The 18793-nt window shown below is 39.9% G+C and overlaps 1 protein-coding gene across 1 annotated transcript in view; it reads right to left on the reverse strand.

The window, feature by feature from the left end:
• Nucleotides 1-18793, reverse strand: part of PLCB1 (phospholipase C beta 1) — a 679194-nt gene that overhangs the window by 657582 nt on the left and 2819 nt on the right. The window contains exon 2 of the mRNA XM_021688914.1: nucleotides 3799-3876. Coding sequence (XP_021544589.1) covers nucleotides 3799-3876 — 78 coding nt within the window. The remainder of the gene's footprint in view (nucleotides 1-3798; nucleotides 3877-18793) is intronic.

Here is an 18793-nt window from a genome sequence, read left to right on the forward strand (position 1 = left end):
TTCCATAGTTATGCATGTAAAATTCCTTCACAGGAGACTTGGAAATATACCATGAAGCTGTTACCAGGGTTGACTTCTGGAGAGAAGACTAAGACTGGGGTTAGAGATGGATACTGGTTAAGGACATTTATACTGCTTTACCCTTTTATGCAAAGAATGTATTTGTATTATTCACAAAATTAAAAATAAATAAAATCTGTAATAAAAAAAGAAAAAGTAGTAGGAGTCCTTCATTTATAAATGTATAATCTTCCTCCTATTCCTTTTCAACTTAATATAAGTATGTGCTCTTCTTCCATCTCCTTCCAAGCTCCTCTTTTAAGGAATCAAGGAAGGGTCCGCTGAGCTGCACTGAACGTCTTGGATCTGAACTAGTAGTAACTAGTTTTATTTTTACACCAACCTTGGCACAGAAACAGGGCATCAAGTTGCAAGGCAAAGGTCTACTTTGTTTCATCTTCTGGAGGATAGGTTTGTATTAGCTCTTTAACATTGACTTCTTTTCTCTTTTTGGCTTCTCCTCCAAAATTGTGATGCAGATGTTTCTTGTAGTTACATGATTTTCATGGCTGACACTTTCTGTGTTGGGTCCTGGTCCCAGTATGGGACCAAAGGAAAGGCTTAGCCTAATGCTGGCAACTTCTTAAATACTCAGGCTGTGTAGGAGGCCCTGCTCACCCACGATTACAAATAAGCTCATTCTCTTTATAATACACACCGACATAAGAAAAACCACCGTGCTTCAAACAGTCCTATTCAGAAACTTGTTGTTGCTACTTACAGTCACTGAGATGTACAGAGCCAACGGTAAAGAAGAAAGTGATTAAAATAAGTTCAGAGCTGGTACAATGTATGAACATTTATCCCTTAAGATCATGTTCATGTTTATCTGCTTCCACCAGCCCCAAAGAGTCTTTCAATGTTTCACCAAAGCACATGTTTGCTACCTAAAAATTACTTGGTACTAGCTCCAGCTTTTAATTCCTAAATCCATCTCCTATGTTGCCTGTCTTCTTTGCCACCTGTCACTTCTATGACGAACAATCAAAGGGGGAGTTAGAGGAAGGGAGCATGTCATTGTCCGTAAAGGGTGAAATCGGTGGCTCCGGTCTATAGTATCATGTACAGGATGGCATAATGTATCATGGAGTACAGTATCATGCTGCTGCTACAGGAGAGAGGACATGGCTAAGACATTGTGTAAAATGTGAGAATTTTCCTCTAGGGCTATAAAAAGAAAGATCTCGTTACAAGGGCTTCTTTACTAAGAGCTTCTTAAAGCCACTCAGCTTGCCTCTGAGCAGACCAGGCGTCGCTCTGGCACAGGTCTGATGGGCAAAGGAGAAACAAGGTGGGAAGAAGCCCAAAGGTAGCTGAGAAGCACATTACCATGAATACCAAAGCAAGGTTCCAAACCCATGGAAAACACAGTGCGTAAAGTCGATGAATAAACTTAAAAGTTTATTGTTTTTCCTCTGAGACACGATCTCTATAATACATGTGATAGATTCACATCACTAAGAGTCATGGCTAGAAAAAATATTTTAAAGAAAATGGGCCTCTAAGTAACATCATGATTGCACATGCGGCCAGGTACCATCCGATGATCTTATGCAAAAACATGGACTGAAAGCTTGGCTTGCCATCCCTCATTTGAGAGCATCATCTTCTAGCATACATATCCTCTAATATATCACTTACACCCATCCATCTCCTAGAAGTGAATGTATCACTCCTTCTGGCTCCAAGACCGGGCTTAAAGCCAGAAGAAAATGACAAACTTGGAAGCATGGAAAGTTTAATTTTTTTTTCTTAAATCCTCTCATCTTTTGTATACTGATACATGATCATTGACTAGAAAATAAACTTCCTAACTCTGATATATGACTGAGGGATGACTTATGTATTTAAAAAGTGAGAAATGAAATTTACCATCTCTTAGCAGAACTGTAAGATTAATATCCATGGGAGGGACAATAATAAAGAGATAGAAGGAATTGCTACTGCATTATTTGTTTCAATTGGTCATAAACCGCATTACAACCAAGAGAAAATCATTGCTGTAAAAAACTGAAAGAAATTTTCCTACATCTGTAAATAGGCATTAGTCAAAATCCTGGGTTTGCAGAACAATGGAGATGCATCAAAGAACCTTCGGTCCTAAACCCTTTCTCTTTCTTAAGCAAAGAAATATTTATGACTGGTCTTAGAAGGGAGCTTAACTGAGTTGCCATGAATAATTTAAAAAAACCAAAATACATTCTGTTGCTTTTATAGAAGCTTGATTTACCAGCTGAAAAATCAAACTGACAGTTTAGTCCCTTGTACAAATACCCAACCTTTAAAAATGCCCGAGACATTATAAATATATCTTTCATGAATATAGCTCCAACAGTTCTAAAAATAGCCTTTAGGAGGAAAAAAAAAAAAAAAACTCTTTCAAGCCATTGTTTTATATATAACAGCAGGAAACCAAACAGAATGTCAAAGCCAAAGTGATTAACACACCCAGTAATAAACATGAACATTAAGTAGGAAATCTTATTCAAATACATTTTTTTTTTTTGACATTAGCGTGGAGTCTATGGTTTAGCCCTGCATCTACCTGGGGCCAGAGATGATTCCAGTGCACCCGTATTCAGAAATTAACTTCAGAGCTACAAGGCTAAAATTCACCTTTCGGATGAGTGTAAACAAGCACGTCCAGGACTGGCTCTAGGAGCCAGAGAGTACTGTCCATTACCCTGAGAGTTTCCCCCAGGCTCCACCCTGACCCCAAACATGCCATTGCGAAGAGTCAGTTCCAGACCACTTCTCACAGGTGAAGTCGAGGTTGCCCTGAAGGCAGAAAGAAAGGCTGACAAATTCCAATAACTTTGGCTATAGGGACCTAACTCAGGGATGTGAAAAGACTAACAGTCCTTCACAAGGTGGTACCAGGTGTTTTATTGGTTTTAATATGTATTTAGCACACTCAATAAAGCTTACCCATCTCTCCAAATAACAGAACTTATAGAGTCAAAATATTCTGTGTTCTGTGGCCTCACGGGTTCAGGAACAGAACTATGGCATTGTCTCTTGAAATAATAACTACTTTCTGTGAATATTTTTTTCTGCCCCCTAAACTCCAAATAAATCTTGCGATCTGCAGACATTCTACTTCTTAATAATTCAATACGGAATCATCTCAATTGGTTTCATAGTAAATGAGATCCTAAATTCATGATATGGTAGACAGGAAGCTCAAATGAAAAGAAAAATCCTGAAAAACTGAGGGTATGAACTAAAGGGATCTTATTCTTAATTTTCTAATGTGTACAAATGATCACGACCCAATTCCCCCCAAGGCTGGGAGAACCCTTTAATAAGCAGCAAAGGGGAGAAGGAAGAGGAAAAAAAAGCCAAACTCATAGTCATTTGGGTCAAAAGTGACTTTCTTATCATTTTTCTTTATTCTTGATGAGTAGACCTGGAGGGGGGACTTAAGTCCCTAATGCTGCCTAATTTTCTTCTACAACAAATTTAATTCACATTTCCATGTTCTTGTCCTGAAAAAATACCAATTGTTCTAGGATTTAGCATATCTAATACTTTGGACTAGAATCCTTGGAAAATCCTAAGACATTTCCACCTTAGGGATTCTAAGCAGAATCTTTAAATAAATTAAAAAGGGTCACCCATGAAACGGATATACTTAAAGTAACTTGTGGGTACAAGGATATACTTGTAAATAACTTAAACACTTGGCAAATCAGCAATCAACTGGAAAATATAAGAAAGACATATCTCACTTTTTACCTTATTTTGATCAGTCCAGTAAAAGAAAAATCCCTGAGGGTCAGTCCTCAAAATAATTGGAGTGACAATAGCAGAGTCCTAGAAATATAAGAAAAAACACGGATATCAACATATATCACTGTAGAAAGTCCTACCAAGGAGTCACTTAACAAGTAATAATTGTTAAGAGTTTCTCCAAGGTCATCAATGATTAGCAAAAGTTTCAAAAAAATAGACATGACATCCTAACTTCACAGCATTATTAATACATAACTAAGCTTCTTTACTAATAATTAGAATATCTGTGCATTACTTGTAAAGAAAAAACCCAGCAATGCATATATTTATTAAGACAAATTGACATGTTTTCTATTAAAAAGTGATATCTAGGTTTCCAAATAATTTTAAGATTAAACACCATTACCTATTGTATATAAGTAAAATTAATTAAAATCCATGTTTGAATGTAATATTTTAAATTACATTTGTGCTATAAAATGATCTTTAAAAGTACTAAAGAGAGTAAACATACTATTTGGGCATTGCTGTTTCCAAGGTAACAGTAAATAAGGCCATGATCTACATTTTCAGAAAGATATACACGAAATTGTTACAAATTTAAATTTCATAAGATAAAATAAAACATCATAGGCAAATAGTCTTCGGAGTTTAAGGAATGCACTTTATAAAGCAAAAACGGCATGCACTGTAATTATAATATTAAACATTTCTAAAATATGTGTTCTTTTCTTTTGGCAATTTTCAGAAAGGCATACCATCTGCACAAGAAAACACATGTCACTGGATATGGATTTTTATACTGAAATACTTGGGCCTTTGCAGGAATTACATTTTTAAAAGAGACATAAATTATCAGTTTATTTCAACTTTTTCATACACATTATAACCAAGGTATGGCATATCCTCTACCTGATCAAAATGATTTATAATGAAAATCAGAACTTGCAGAAATAATTTTGGAATTGAGGATTGTTTTCCCGATGGGAAGAACAGATCAATGGTTTTAGTCTACATGGTGAGTCTCATCATAAAGCTAGGTTCTGAAGGCCAACCCCTTGGGGATGCCTGTCCCCTCTGGGTGCCTCATCTTACACAACTACAACTGGAAAAAAATGATAATAATACCTACCTCAGAGGGTCTCAGTGAGAATTAAAGAGGATAATTTGGGTAAAATACTTGGACCAAATGCTTGGCTCATAAAATTATTTATTATTAGTGGATTATGCATAAAAACTGATTTATTAAAATAGTAAATGAAAGTTTATCATGGCATTTTTTTATCATAGTTAATACCTATAACATAAATAGGTTAATACCTATACCATTTTTAAGTATAAAGTTCAGTGGCATTAAGTATATTCACACTATTGTGCAGTCATCACCACCATCCATTTTCAGAACTTTTTCACCTTCCCAACTGGAATGCCACACTCATTAAACACTAACTCCCCATTCCCCCCTCCCTCAAGGCCCTGGAAATCACCACCTACTTTTCTGTCTCTATGAATTTGACTAGTCTTGATACCTCATATAAATAGAATCATGCAATATTTATCCTTTTGTGACTGGTTTATTTTGTGACTAGCATCATGTGTTAAAGGGTCATCCATGTTGTAGCAGGTGTCAGAATTTCTTTCCTTTGTAAGGCTGAATAATATTCAATTGTATGCACATATCATATTTTGTCAACGGACATTTGGGTTGTTTCCACTTTTTGGCTATTGCGAATACTGCCACTGTGAACACAGGTTCACAAATATCTGAGTCCCTGCTTTCAATGGTTTTATACCCAGCCGTGGAATAACTGGATCATTCGAGAGTCCTGTGTTTAAGTTTTTGAGTACTGCCATTCTGTTTTATCCCGATATTCTTTTTTTTTTTTTTTTTTTTTAAATTTTTTTTTTTTAAAGATTTTATTTATTTATTTGAGACAGAGAGAATGAGATAGAGCATGAGAGGGAGGAGGGTCAGAGGGAGAAGCAGACTCCCTGCCGAGCAGGGAGCCCGATGCGGGACTCGATCCCGGGACTCCAGGATCATGACCTGAGCCGAAGGCAGTCGCTTAACCGACTGAGCCACCCAGGCGCCCCTTTATCCCGATATTCTTAAGGTGCATTCTTAACGTGCAGTTTGGAAAATATCTTTCACAAGGATTGTGCTGTTACATGGAAATTCGGCTGAAATTTTAAGATTTCAAAATTACTTCTAAAGGTAAAAAAAAGGACATTTGAAAAAAAATTTAATATGATAATGAAAGAACATTTTTAAAATAGTTTAAGCTTCTTCTATGAGATTATATACATAAAAGTTCACAGCAATATGTGCAATAAATCACAGCAGTATTTTCAGGTCTGTTTTATCACCCATCATCCTCTAGAGTCAGGCAAAATGAAACTTTCTGACAGGCTCACGCAGTACACATCCCCACTTCCGGTGAATCTGGAATTAACCTGCAGTTTTAACATAGTCTCAGATCGGTTCCTTTTCTTATCAGAGTGTCTGACAAGAGCATCTGACAAGATTCTAATCGGGATCTTGGTGACAATTGACTGCAAGGATCCCAGACAATCAAATATTTAAACTCAGCAGGGTAAACCTGCTCAAATTTGTATTTTAGAACACTGTACTAGGCTGCCTCATTTGCTTCCGATACTGCTATTTCTAGCTTATTCCTTCTCCTCCTTCAAAATTACAGCTCCTTTGTTCAATATTTTCTTGACCCCACTTTTCCGGCCACGGTCCCTCTGTTAAATGATCATTTATCTCGGCTACCTGCCTGCTTCCTCCATAATCACCTCTAACATTCCAAGATCAGCTGGAACTTGGCATTCTTGCCATCCAAGGCAGGATTTGACCCAGATATACATGAATATCCATTTTCAATTCCACCTGCTTTTTTCCCACCTCCCACATAGCTGCAAGTGCCTATATTCTCCCCGTACCAAAGTAGCCACTCAACCCAGATCACAAGTATTCCTAATTGTCAGAACATATGCTCTAGTTTGAAGTTTGAAATAGATGGTCATCCTTCATTTCCAAGGCAACTGCAGACAGACTGTAACTCTTGCTGCCTTTTACTGCAGAAAAATGGAGACAACTCTCCGAAGGTCTATTTTTTATTTCTCTCCATCTACATCCATAAGACACGGATTCCAATTAAGACGGCGGTTTTCAAACTTCTGGGTGCATCAGATTTACTAAAGGTACTTGTTAAAACACAGATTGCTGGGCCCCTTCCCCAGTTTCTCATTCATTAGGTTTTGGCTTGAGTCTGAAAATATGCATTTCTAATAAGCCCTCAGTCCTGCTGCTGGTGGTGGTCCATGGACCACACTTTGAGATCTGCTGACATAGGCCTACAACAGGCGAGGCTTTGGGTCAGGAACACAGTGATATAAAGTCCCAAGGAGAACCAGCGAGCTTAAAATGTAGACAAACCTGTGTCTTGTAAGTACATTGCCTCTAAGAATTCAACTTTAACTTGCTTGTTGCAAGTTATAAGGATTTTTTTTTCCCCAATACACATCTGCCTTGAAAAAGAGAACACTGGTAAACATACTTGTCTTGAGTAATAGTGGATGATGCACGGTAAATTTCCATTTACTTCTCTTTATTTGATAGAAACTGGTTTACTCGAATCCTTATCTCATCAACACATCCATAGTGAGACTAATATAATGATGTAAGAAGCTGCTGCTTTGCAACTTATTTTTTTTTTTCATTATTGTCCCGCTAAGGAGCCCTTTTAGACATTTATTTTCCTAATCATCCTCAATGAAATTTTAATATCACAGATACTCCTATCTATTTATATGTCATACGTATATCTTTATACAAAATTAAAAAGATTTTTTTTTTGTCCCTCAAAAAGGATTTTTTTGTCCCTCAAAAAGGATTTTTTTGTCCCTTCATTTTTTTGGAGATGATGTGGCCCCAGTTGAGAATGCATGCTCTGTGCCTGCATTTCCAAGATGGACTCACTAGCCACCTGTGGCTACTGACCACTTACAATATGGCTAGTTCAACAGAGATGTGCTGTACGACTTCAAAGACAGGAATGAAAACAAGAATATAAAATAGCCCATTAATAATTGTCGATATTGATTATATATTGAAATAAACATATTGGGTTAAATAAACTCTATTGTTAGAATTCATTCCACCTGTTTCTTTTTACCTCTTTTTTTTCAAATTTTTTAAAAGATTTTATTTATTTGACAGAGAGAGACACAGCGAGAGAGGGAACACAAGCAGGGGGAGTGAGAGAGGGGGAAGCAGGTTTCCTGCAGAGCAGGGAGCCCGACGCGGGGATCAATCCCAGGACCCTGGGATCATGACCTGAGCCGAAGGCATATGCTTAATGACTGAGCCACCCAGGCGCCCCTCTTTTTACCTCTTTTAATATGACTCCTAGGAAATGTTAAATTTCCTAAGTGGCTTACATTCTACTTTCTCCTGGGTAGTGCAGCTCTCAAACTTATGGAGAAATAAGGTGTCTCATTAGTAGGGAAATGTTTTTCACAAAGCGAACTTGGTCAGATAATTCCACCAGCAAATTTGGGGTTTTTTTTCCATTTACGCAGTTACCATCCAGTTTTAACATCTAAGTAGTGCAAAATAAATCTAGTTGCTTCCCTAAGCGTCAATGCTTCAAATATCTGAATAGAGCTGGCAGGTTGCCCCCTCGGAGCTACATACTCTGCCAGGTCGAGATATGCTGTGGGCAGAATTGTGGCCCCCACAAAAAATTTATATGTTGAAGTCCTAACCGCAGTACCTCAAATAAGTGTCACCATACTTGGAGTCTGTACACAGGTGATTACGTTGAAAGGAGGTCACAAGGGTGGGCCCAAATCGAATGAGGCTGGTGTCCTTACAGGGAAGAGGAAATTTGGACACAGAAACAGAGAGAAGGCGATGTGGAGACACAGGGAAAAGTCGGCCATCCACCAGGCTAGGTCATTGGCCTAAACAGATGCTTCCCTCATGGCCCACAAGGAAGGAACCAGCTCTGCCAACACCTTGATCTCAGATGTCTAGCCTCCAAAACTGTAAGCAAGTCAATTTCTGTTGTTTAAGCCCCCCAGTCTGTGGTACTTTGTGACGGCAGCTCTAGCAAACTAGTGCAAAGAATAACCCTAAACCTTACAGCTAATGTAAAGGACCAGTCCATAGACCCACAGCATATTCCTTAGTACCATTATCAGAAAGTCTATTGGCCAATGTCGACCACAATCCTAACTCCACAGTGATTCGATGTTTTTATGCTGTTACAAGAGAACACATATGAATAAAGGCATGTACTCCTAAATTAATCAATATTACAGAGTCAACAAGGAAAAATAACAATGTTCCAGAGGGACTGCCCAAGACCTGCATCAGGAGAAAGGAGAGCCAAAGATGGCAAATACATATATTGCAGGGAAAACAGCTGTGTAAACAGGGAAAAAGAATCCTAAGGGTCACACAGAAAAGCAGATGTGATCCCATCAAACATTGGCAATGAAACCCTAACTATGCAAACAAAAAATAAAAATAAAACAATAAAGGATGCTAACGTATTGACTAAGGATCAGTGAGGTCAGACTTCCACATGCACCAGCATTGATGAGAATTTCTTCCACAGGTCTATCCAGTCTGAAATTTCCCCCCAATAAAGGAAAACAGAGGAGGTATGTTACCAGGTCCAGAAGAGAAGACGCAAAACAGTGGTGAGAAGCACCATTTCAATATTCGCATTTTACTGATAGGTATAAAAATCTCTCTTAACACAATACAGAGAAAAGTTGGAGACATATTTCCTCAAATACCACACAGATTACTTCAGACACTGTAGTCCAGATTCAAACAAGAGCCCAGATCCCCAGTCATCCAAGGTGTTGTGGCTTAATGGGGGCATCAGCTGAGGAAAGGGACCATTTTTTAGTAAGATATAGCTCTGGTGGGTATAATGGGGCATCTCACTGTGGTTTGAGTTTGCATTTCCCTATGACTAATGACTAATGATGTTGAGCAATTTCTCATGTGCTTACTGGCCCTATGTGCATGCGTGTGCGCACATGCATGCAGATGCACGTACACATGCACATGCATTAGCCCAATACTTTTTAAAATCAGTTAAGATTCAAATTAGTGGTTTAATTTAATCAGTGGTTCTGAACTGGGGCAATTTTGCAATGTCCAGAGAAAATTTGGTTTGTCACACTGGGGCTTTTGCTACTGACATCTAGTGAGTAGAGACCAGGGATGGTGCAAAACATCCTACAATGCACAGGCCCCCTACGACAGAGAATTATCTAACCCTAAATGTCAATAGCACTGAGGTTGGAAAACACGGCTTTAATGGCTTCCCATCGACTTTATGATAGAACCTTGCAGTGGCCTCAGCAGGCCACTTGCCATCCTGCCAGCATTACCTGAACCACAAGCTCCCCACCTGCTTACTCGGCTCTGTCCTCCAAAGGACATCCTTGATCCTTGGAATGCCCTCATGTGCTATCCCACTGGCCTGACACACTGTCCCTTCCTCTTGATGGCCTAAGTCCCACTTAGAACCCAGGTCTTTCCATTAATAGAATGCCTCCAGGGGACCCTTCCACATTTCTTTTGCTCACACGTACTTCCATACCTTTTTCTGTAGCACTTACCACCATTATAATGAAATAACTATACTTCTATTTCTTTAGCATCTATCTCCCCCAATAGAATACAAATTCCCCAAGGTCAGGAACCAAACATTTTATCATCACAACTTCACCACACTAACAAAATGTCTAGCTTTTAAGAGGCATCAATCCATATTTTCATTATGAATACTGCATGGGTGGATGAAAAGTTACAGCAGGTAAAGAAGCAAGGAAGCAAAGACAGGTTCTGGAAAGTATCAGTTGGGGTTGACAAGGAGTAGCTGGGATGTCAGGAAAGGGGGATGGTGGGTATAAGCAACACTTCAGTCATGGCAGGAAAATGATGGAGGGGACAGTAACTACAGGAGGAAGGCTGGAGAACATTGTGCGGAATTCCACCTTGGGATTTTTATGACTAAAAGGCATATTGATATGTTCTTGGAGGAGCTTCAGAGGAGGGAAAACTTTAACAGATACTATCAAAGGGGAGATAATAATAAAGTCAGGATCCAGAGAAACCAGGAATCTTGGGCTCCAGAACCTAGAGAAGTACGCTTTCCCGGGGACCAGAGGTAAGGTAAGAGAACGTAGGTGGCCCCAGTAATTAAAGGAGGAGTGGGGAAGGAAGGAAGTCTTTGTGAATCATTAGCATAATAAAGAGAATGTTTTCACAACCATCAGTCTTTTGTTCTATCACTCCTAAGGCGTCTGAACTGCTTTAAGGGTAATTTTCACAGCAATACTTGGGTAGGGGTGCGAGCATCTTTTTCAGAAAACAGAAGCCACTGGTAACATTCAGAATATGGGATGCAAATACATTGAGCATCATAATTTTCAACCAATATTAAATTGCAATTGAGTACACACTCAACCTTAAGCCATATTTATACCTTACAGGAAATCGGTCCTGTAACCGCAGTCAGCCCTGTATTGACAATAAACATTTTGCTTCTCCAACTCTCATCCAGAAACCCTATCTAGGAAGGCCACAGAGTCCCTTAGGACTCCGGGAGATTTCAGATAGAATGGAAGGATGTAAGGCAGGGATTTCCAACCAATGTCACGGGCAGTATGTCATGAAGGTCTCTTCAGAACCGGACCACCCTCCAGGTCTGCCTCCCCTGTGTGAACCCAGTGCAGACACACACCAGACAATTCCTTCATTCCACAAATATTCCCTCAGCACCTACTGAGTGCCAAGCCTATGCTCTGCCCTAGGGAAAGAAAGAAGATAAGTAACATAAAGCTATAGCCCTCCAGGTGCCTTAGTCCAGTTATAATACAGACAAGGCGTATCCACCTCCTGGTATGCACCCTTCTGCACTGGTAATCTAGAGCTGGCCTCTCGACTGACACTACCTCAAATTCAAGCCAGTCTGCATCCTGCTTAGGGTCATCGTCTACATTTCCTTCATGCTTACCAAGGTTCCCAAGATCAATGATTTCCATAAGAAGCCACAGGACCCGTCTTCATGGGAAACCAACAAAAGACAACATTTTGCAAGTATGTTGGGAAGAGAAAAAGGTGGAGAAGCACATGTAATGAGTCTTGCTAGACACAAAGCTTTACTTGGTAGGCAATGAGAAAATGGCCTTTGTTTTAACACCCTTCCTGAATATCCACATATACCACGTGTCTATATTGAATGACTGATACAGAACCTTTGTAGACTAGAATATACCCTATGCCTCAAAGTAGCAATGAAGCTTTCCTATGTTCCCATGTAACACGATGTAGACAAAAATGGACTTTGCATATACACCATAAGAATAACTGTTTTTGAAGACAATAGCCAAAAGTTGTAAGTATGTAGGGATCTAAACCCCCTTTGTATGAATCCTAAAATCAGGGAGATTCTTTGGAGAAGAATTTTTTTCAACTAGTATTGATCTGGATTCTATTTAAAGTCTTTTATTACCAAAAGGATTCTGTTTGGAGATACCACGGTAGCCTGGAAAGAGCCCAGAAGGTAACCAGACTTAATTTTATTTTTATTTTTTTTTTTAAAGATTTTACTTTTTGGAGAGCGAGCGAGAGAGAAACAGCATGAGAGGGGAGAGGGTCAGAGGGAGAAGCAGGCTCCCCGCTGAGCCGGGAGCCCGATGTGGGACTCGATCCCAGGACCCTGGGATCATGACCCGAGCCGAAGGCAGACGCTCAACCATCTGAGCCACCCAGGCGCCCAACCAGACTTAATTTTAAATTTAACTAACCAGTTGTATGTCCTTGGACAAGTCACAACTCATTAGCCTCAGTTTGCTTCTATGTAAAATGGGAATAACGCTTGCCTTTTCCTACCATTCAAAGTGGTCTTGATGACTGAATGGGAGTGAATGTAAATAAGTAATAGGGCTTTATTAGCGCCTGTTATTAGAACTCACTCTCGATATTGAAATCCAGAGGCAGCGTTATAGCAAAACTCCATGTTACTCAAATGTAATATTGAAGGAGAAAACATGGGATGTACATGGTGATTGCACGTAAGGACTGAAAATCATGAAATCCTAGAACCATAAAAGACCTATCAAGCAGGGCTTAGTGAAGAAAACAGAAATCTCTCTGGAAATTTTGAACATAAAAGGATTTAATTATAAGCAATTAAGCATTTGACAGAATCACAAGGATTGGGGAAGGGGGCGTCAGGTTGGGCCTCCATGAATGACCCCAGAACACCACAGCACTGTCCCTTGAGGAGAGCTATTGATTTCCTCCAGCACATTCAGAAAGGTAAGAAATCCAGAAGGAACTCCTGGAGTCAAGAACACGCTAGCTTAGTTGAAGACAAAGGAAGAGTAACCTGAGAACAGCGAGCACCCTCTTGCCATTGCCTCTTTAGACCCATGGCCCCGGAAAAAAGCCACTGAAGAACAATTAGAGAAGGTAATGTTTCTTCTTTCAGCATCTCACTTATCTATGGAAACAAGCCCAGGAATGTAGAAAGGTGGCTTTTCTCACACCTCCGCTCTCCCCATCTCCTATGAGTGCATCTCATACTGGTGGAATTTAATTTAGCCAGAATATCAGATGCCTCCAGAGAGTCTGGTAAATGTAGCTTTAGATTTCCAAACTCTACATTTTAAAAAGTCCCACTAAGAGGATGTGAAAATTGATGCTACATGAGACTCAACCATACATGAGACAGAAAACCTGAGAAAGCTTCATGCTTAGGGTCCTTCATTTTTTTAAATCTATTAGCTCATTTGCTGCCTTGTTCTGTGGTCTTCCATCTCTTTTTGAGTTCATATGGCCTCTTCTATAAAATGAATCAGATTAACTTTCTCTTACCTAACTTATAAACAAGTTCCAAATAAAATTTGACTTTTTAACAGCAAAATAATCTCTTAATCTTTTTTTTTTAAAGATTTTATTTATTTATTTGACAGAGAAAGACACAGCGAGAGAGGGAACACAAGCAGGGGGAGTGGGAGAGGGAGAAGCAGGCTTCCCGCGGAGCAGGGAGCCCGATGCGGGACTCGATCCAGGGACTCCAGGATCATGACCCGAGCCGAAGGCAGTCGCTTAACCAACTGAGCCACCCAGGCGCCCCAATCTCTTAATCTTTTAAGTATCACTGTTATAGACCGATACCCATCGTGACGAGTTCGGGTAAAAGTGTTTTCTTTGCTAACTAATCCATTTTCCCTGACCCTGCTTTGTAAAACTTTAATGTCATAAAAAGAAACAAAACATAAAGCAAATATCATGAACTAAAAGAGCCCCTAAAATGAAAAACAGATGTGGGATGCTTTTGTTCTGTTTTAATACTATTTTTTCTGGGGCGCCTGGGTGGCTCAGTTGGTTAAGCGACTGCCTTCGGCTCAGGTCATGATCCTGGAGTCCCGGGATCGAGTCCCGCATCGGGCTCCCTGCTCGGCGGGGAGTCTGCTTCTCCCTCTCCCACTCCCTGCTTGTGTTCCCTCTCTCGCTGTGTCTTTCTCTGTCAAATAAATAAAAAAAATCTTAAAAAAAAAAAAAAAAAAAAAAAAATACTATTTTTTCTGATTTTATATAATAGTCTCTTTCCCCATTTACAATAATTTAGTTTCTTGATAAATGTACAGATTTAGTCAACATCAATTAAGACACAGACCCAAGCATTTTTTTTTCAGAATGCAAATTAAAGTTAAAATTTCCAAAAATTGAAATTAACCTGTGAAGAAGATAAGAAAATCAAATAACAGAACTTAAAGCGATCAGAGGGGAACCAGAACTCTTAAAGAATCGAGCCCTCTTTACATGATATTTCAGTTAGCTTGTCCCAGAAATTGATGGCTTCTTTAAAATCTCATGTGTAACTGAGCTCAGAAATATGTCTCCAGTCCCTTTCCCTACTGATACACAGGAGTACATGGCTTAGATTGGGGCATCAGACATGACATAGATGGGGAAAGGGAAGCATTATGAAATCTGCCTGAGCAGATGGAATTTATGACATGATTTGAAAAGGCTGCATGAACCTAACATCAGCTTGGGTAACAGGAAAGCCAACATTTTCAGTCACCAAGGATGTGTTATTTAGGTGAGATCCATAGCATTAGTCAAAAATTCAAATCAATCCCATTCCATTTTCTGCTGGCACTCCTTGTTCATGATAACATGAACCGATCCTGATAAAGACACATTTAACCACGGGTTACCAAGTTCCCAAGTTCACCGTAAAAAAAAGGAAAATGTTCCTGTCCCATTTAAACATCATTGCAGGTAAATATAATTTGAAGCTGTTTATTGATAGGCTGAACTTTCAAGGGAAGTATTCAAGATATGCTAATAGCCAGAGCAAATTATCCTAATGCACCACAGGCAGGAATATCAAAGTCAGGCAAGATAAGAGAGAAAATGTAGAAGAGAAAAATATATCCCACAAACAGCATGCTGCTTGTCGGCTTTCCTATGCCAATAACAGCCTGTGGACATTACATTGCCTTATAAATTACTAGGGTTTTGTTAAACTGTTTCCTCCTTTGGGGCATTTACACCTGCTTCCCTCCCCAGACTTCACCTTAGGACAGATAAGGACCCAATCAAGTGTCATCTAAACAGAAGGTAAGTCATTTTTGCTGTTACTGTTCGAGAGGGTTCATTCAGCAGTAATAAAAACATGCTTTAGGCTGAAGAGGGTTTGTTTTGTTTTCACTGGAAATTAAAAAAGAGGGGCTTTTTTAAGATCAAAAACAGGCAAAACAAATCTACAGAGTTCTAAGTCAGATTATGGATAGCCCTGGGAGGAGGTGTAGTGAGGGGAAGGGAGCACCTGGGGCCATCAGTGCTGTTCCTGATTTTTGTCTTTTACTGCAATGCATGTTACACTCTGATAAAAAGCTTAAAATAGCTTTATTTGACTAGCTTTTGGAAAAGTTAATACTTTTACACTTAAAGTAATTACTCTCAGTGAGAAATTCACAAAAGCTCTTTGGATGTCAAAAATGGACATATCTGGGCATATTTAAGTGGCCTTTTAGAGGGCCCCTGTCAGGTTTCCAGTCTACAATCTGCCTTTCGCTCTGTGGGGGCCCCAACCAGATCCACCACCTACCAGCAAGAGCTGTTTCTTTCCGTTTCCCATAACCTTTCCAAAGTGAGTGCTGCCGAATGCCCATCTTGTGAACCCTTCCCCTCTGCTCCCTTCATAAATCTTGTCCAGGTCATCCATCATTCTGCTGCCATCATTTGGGAATCTGTAACTGCAGATTCTACATAATGCAAATATTCTAACTAAGCTTTTGTGTATGATGCTGGGTAGTATACTGCATCTTCCCCATTACCTGTTTTAACTGCAGAGATTTTGTTTGTGGGGGGGAGGAGTGGTGGAGAGGGAGGAGGATGCTACTTGTTTCAAATCCATGGGGTATTAATGCAAATCCGAACCTTTGAGCTTCCTCAGCCTTCTCCTCAAACAACTTAGCCAGTCACAATTACAACTTTTGAGTTAGACTGCTTGCGAGACAGAATGTACAGAGATTATTTTTATATATATTTATTTTAAATATATATATATATATTCTTACTAAATTACAAGAGTTTCGTTTAATTGCTTCCTCCTTCCATATATATATATATGTATGTATTTTAAGAATTTAAGTAGAAATAAAGCTTTTGGATGCTTTTTAAACTGACTTGCTTTAAAGAAAATGTGTCCTGCTTTTTATATAGATTCATTTTCTCTGAAACACCTGAATTTTTTTAAAAAGGATAAAAATATGATTTTTTTTTTTTCTTTTTCTGATTATAAAATATCAAAATCAAAGCCCACATTAAAGGCAACAAAACACATTTAAGGTCTGGATCTTCCCACTTATAGAATAAAAGAGTCATCTAACATACACTGGCCACTATGACAAAATTCATGGCCCTCTAACTACTGGGGGGACAATAATTTTTAAAACTGTGTTTTATTAAGGGTTTCCTGTGTGTTGGGCAATACGCGAAACAATGCATGTGCCTCCCCTCACTTAACCTTAACAGCAGTTCCGTGCAGCAGGAAATATTACAATCCTCATATCAAAGATGAGGAACCTGAGGTTGAGGTGCATTAAGTAACTTACAGTGAGATTGGAATTTGGAGGGCAAGAGTAGAGAAAAAGAAAGAACAAACAGGGGCGCCTGGGTGGCTCAGTTGGTTGGGCGACTGCCTTCGGCTCGGGTTATGATCCTGGAGTCCCGGGATCGAGTCCCATATCGGGCTCCCTGCTCAGCGGGGAGTCTGCTTCTTCCTCTGACCCTCCTTCCTCTCATGCTCTCTGTCTCTCATTCTCTCTCTCTCTCAGATAAATAAATAAAATCTTTAAAAAAAAAAAAAAAAAAAAAAGAAAGAACAAACAAATGAGAAGCCTTCCATGCCCTAGAGGTTGCAGAACAAGAAGACAAGGTCCTGGGAGCTTACACAGGCACAAATCAGGGGCTGGGAGGGCCTACTGTAGGGTTTCTAGCCTTTCTCTTTTCCTCCACATACTTTCCAGTACAGAGCAAGGCCAACCACCGGAGAGAGGGGGGCCAGACTCACAATCTCCCAAGCTCCCTAACTCAGATGCAGAAAGGAACCCCCACCCCCCTCCATCTCGCCAGAACTCTCCCACAACACCCACAGCCCTTTACACCACCCCCCTCCACTACAGGGGCTCAGAATATACAAATGCAAAGTAAAAGCAAGGATAAAGTCGCATCCTTTGATACCATTGGTAAAACAGATCACCAAGATAGGTCAGTCCTGGATCGCTGGCCTTGATGTTCTGACTATACATGCTATTACTAGTTGTTCAAACATTGAAATAATTCTATGCACCCCACAGACCCTGGGGACCACCAGCCCTCCTCAGGATCAGGCCAAAGAAAGGCCAGTGCCTGGTCCTGGTGCAAGAGGGGGTTCTCCGAGACCCTGTTCCCACTCCATCGCCCACCTACTGTCTGTTGTGATTGGTTACTGCCTACATCAAAGCTTTTGACTACCACCCTCAGAGCATCCACAGCCATGAAGCAGGCAGGAGCCACCAGATTATGCAGGGCAGTGCACCTGCTAGGTGACATCTTCCATTCCATATGGTGGGCAGAAAAACAGGATGGGTGATTATGGTGTTTTAACCACTCAAGGAACAAGAGATAATCTCTCAACTTTAAATCGCCCCACACTCATCATTTTCAAATGTATTATTACGCTTTCTAATGGGCTATTGAGAATCTGTTTTCTGAGTTTGCCCATCTTTCTTCTTAAAGGCCAGAGAGCAGGGTTCTACAGTTTTTAAGGGAGATCAGTTATTTGAAAGATTTTAAAATTATTTCCAGCACTTACGTTTCCTCTAGACGAGCAGGTGGGGATGCACCCCTGGGGCAGGGGGGATGCAAGTATTTCCCAAAGTCAGAGCCAAAAGGAGAAACACAGCAGTCTCCCCTGCTCAAAGACAGACAAGAAGACCTCTCAAAAATCCTCTAGCTTCTCTTTCCCTTCCTAACAGTCCCACTAGAAGCAGGCGACAATGTTGGAAATTTTTCATTGCATAAAGGAAATTCAAAAGACACGTATGAATGTGAATTAAGCCAGCCTACACATCAGAGACACTTCATAAAATATGCCATAAGATCTAAAAAGATTGTCCATGATTCCGTCATTGAGGTCCTTCTACCTCTTAGATAGAAAGATAACAATTGGATGAATTTCTCAACAGGCAAACATAGAGATAAAATTAAAATCACAAACTAGCAAAAACTGACACAGGCTGACAAGATCACGGGAGCTATCTATCATACTTTTTAAGTTACTTCACAAACCATATCTCAGTGATTTCCAAGTGTGGTTCCCCAGACTGGCAGCCTCAGCAGCACTCAGACCTTATGAGAACTGCTGATTCTCAGGCCTTCTGAATCAGAAACCGAGGG

Source organism: Neomonachus schauinslandi, chromosome 10 (genome assembly GCF_002201575.2).
Source record: "Neomonachus schauinslandi chromosome 10, ASM220157v2, whole genome shotgun sequence".
Taxonomy (NCBI): Eukaryota; Metazoa; Chordata; class Mammalia; order Carnivora; family Phocidae; genus Neomonachus; species Neomonachus schauinslandi.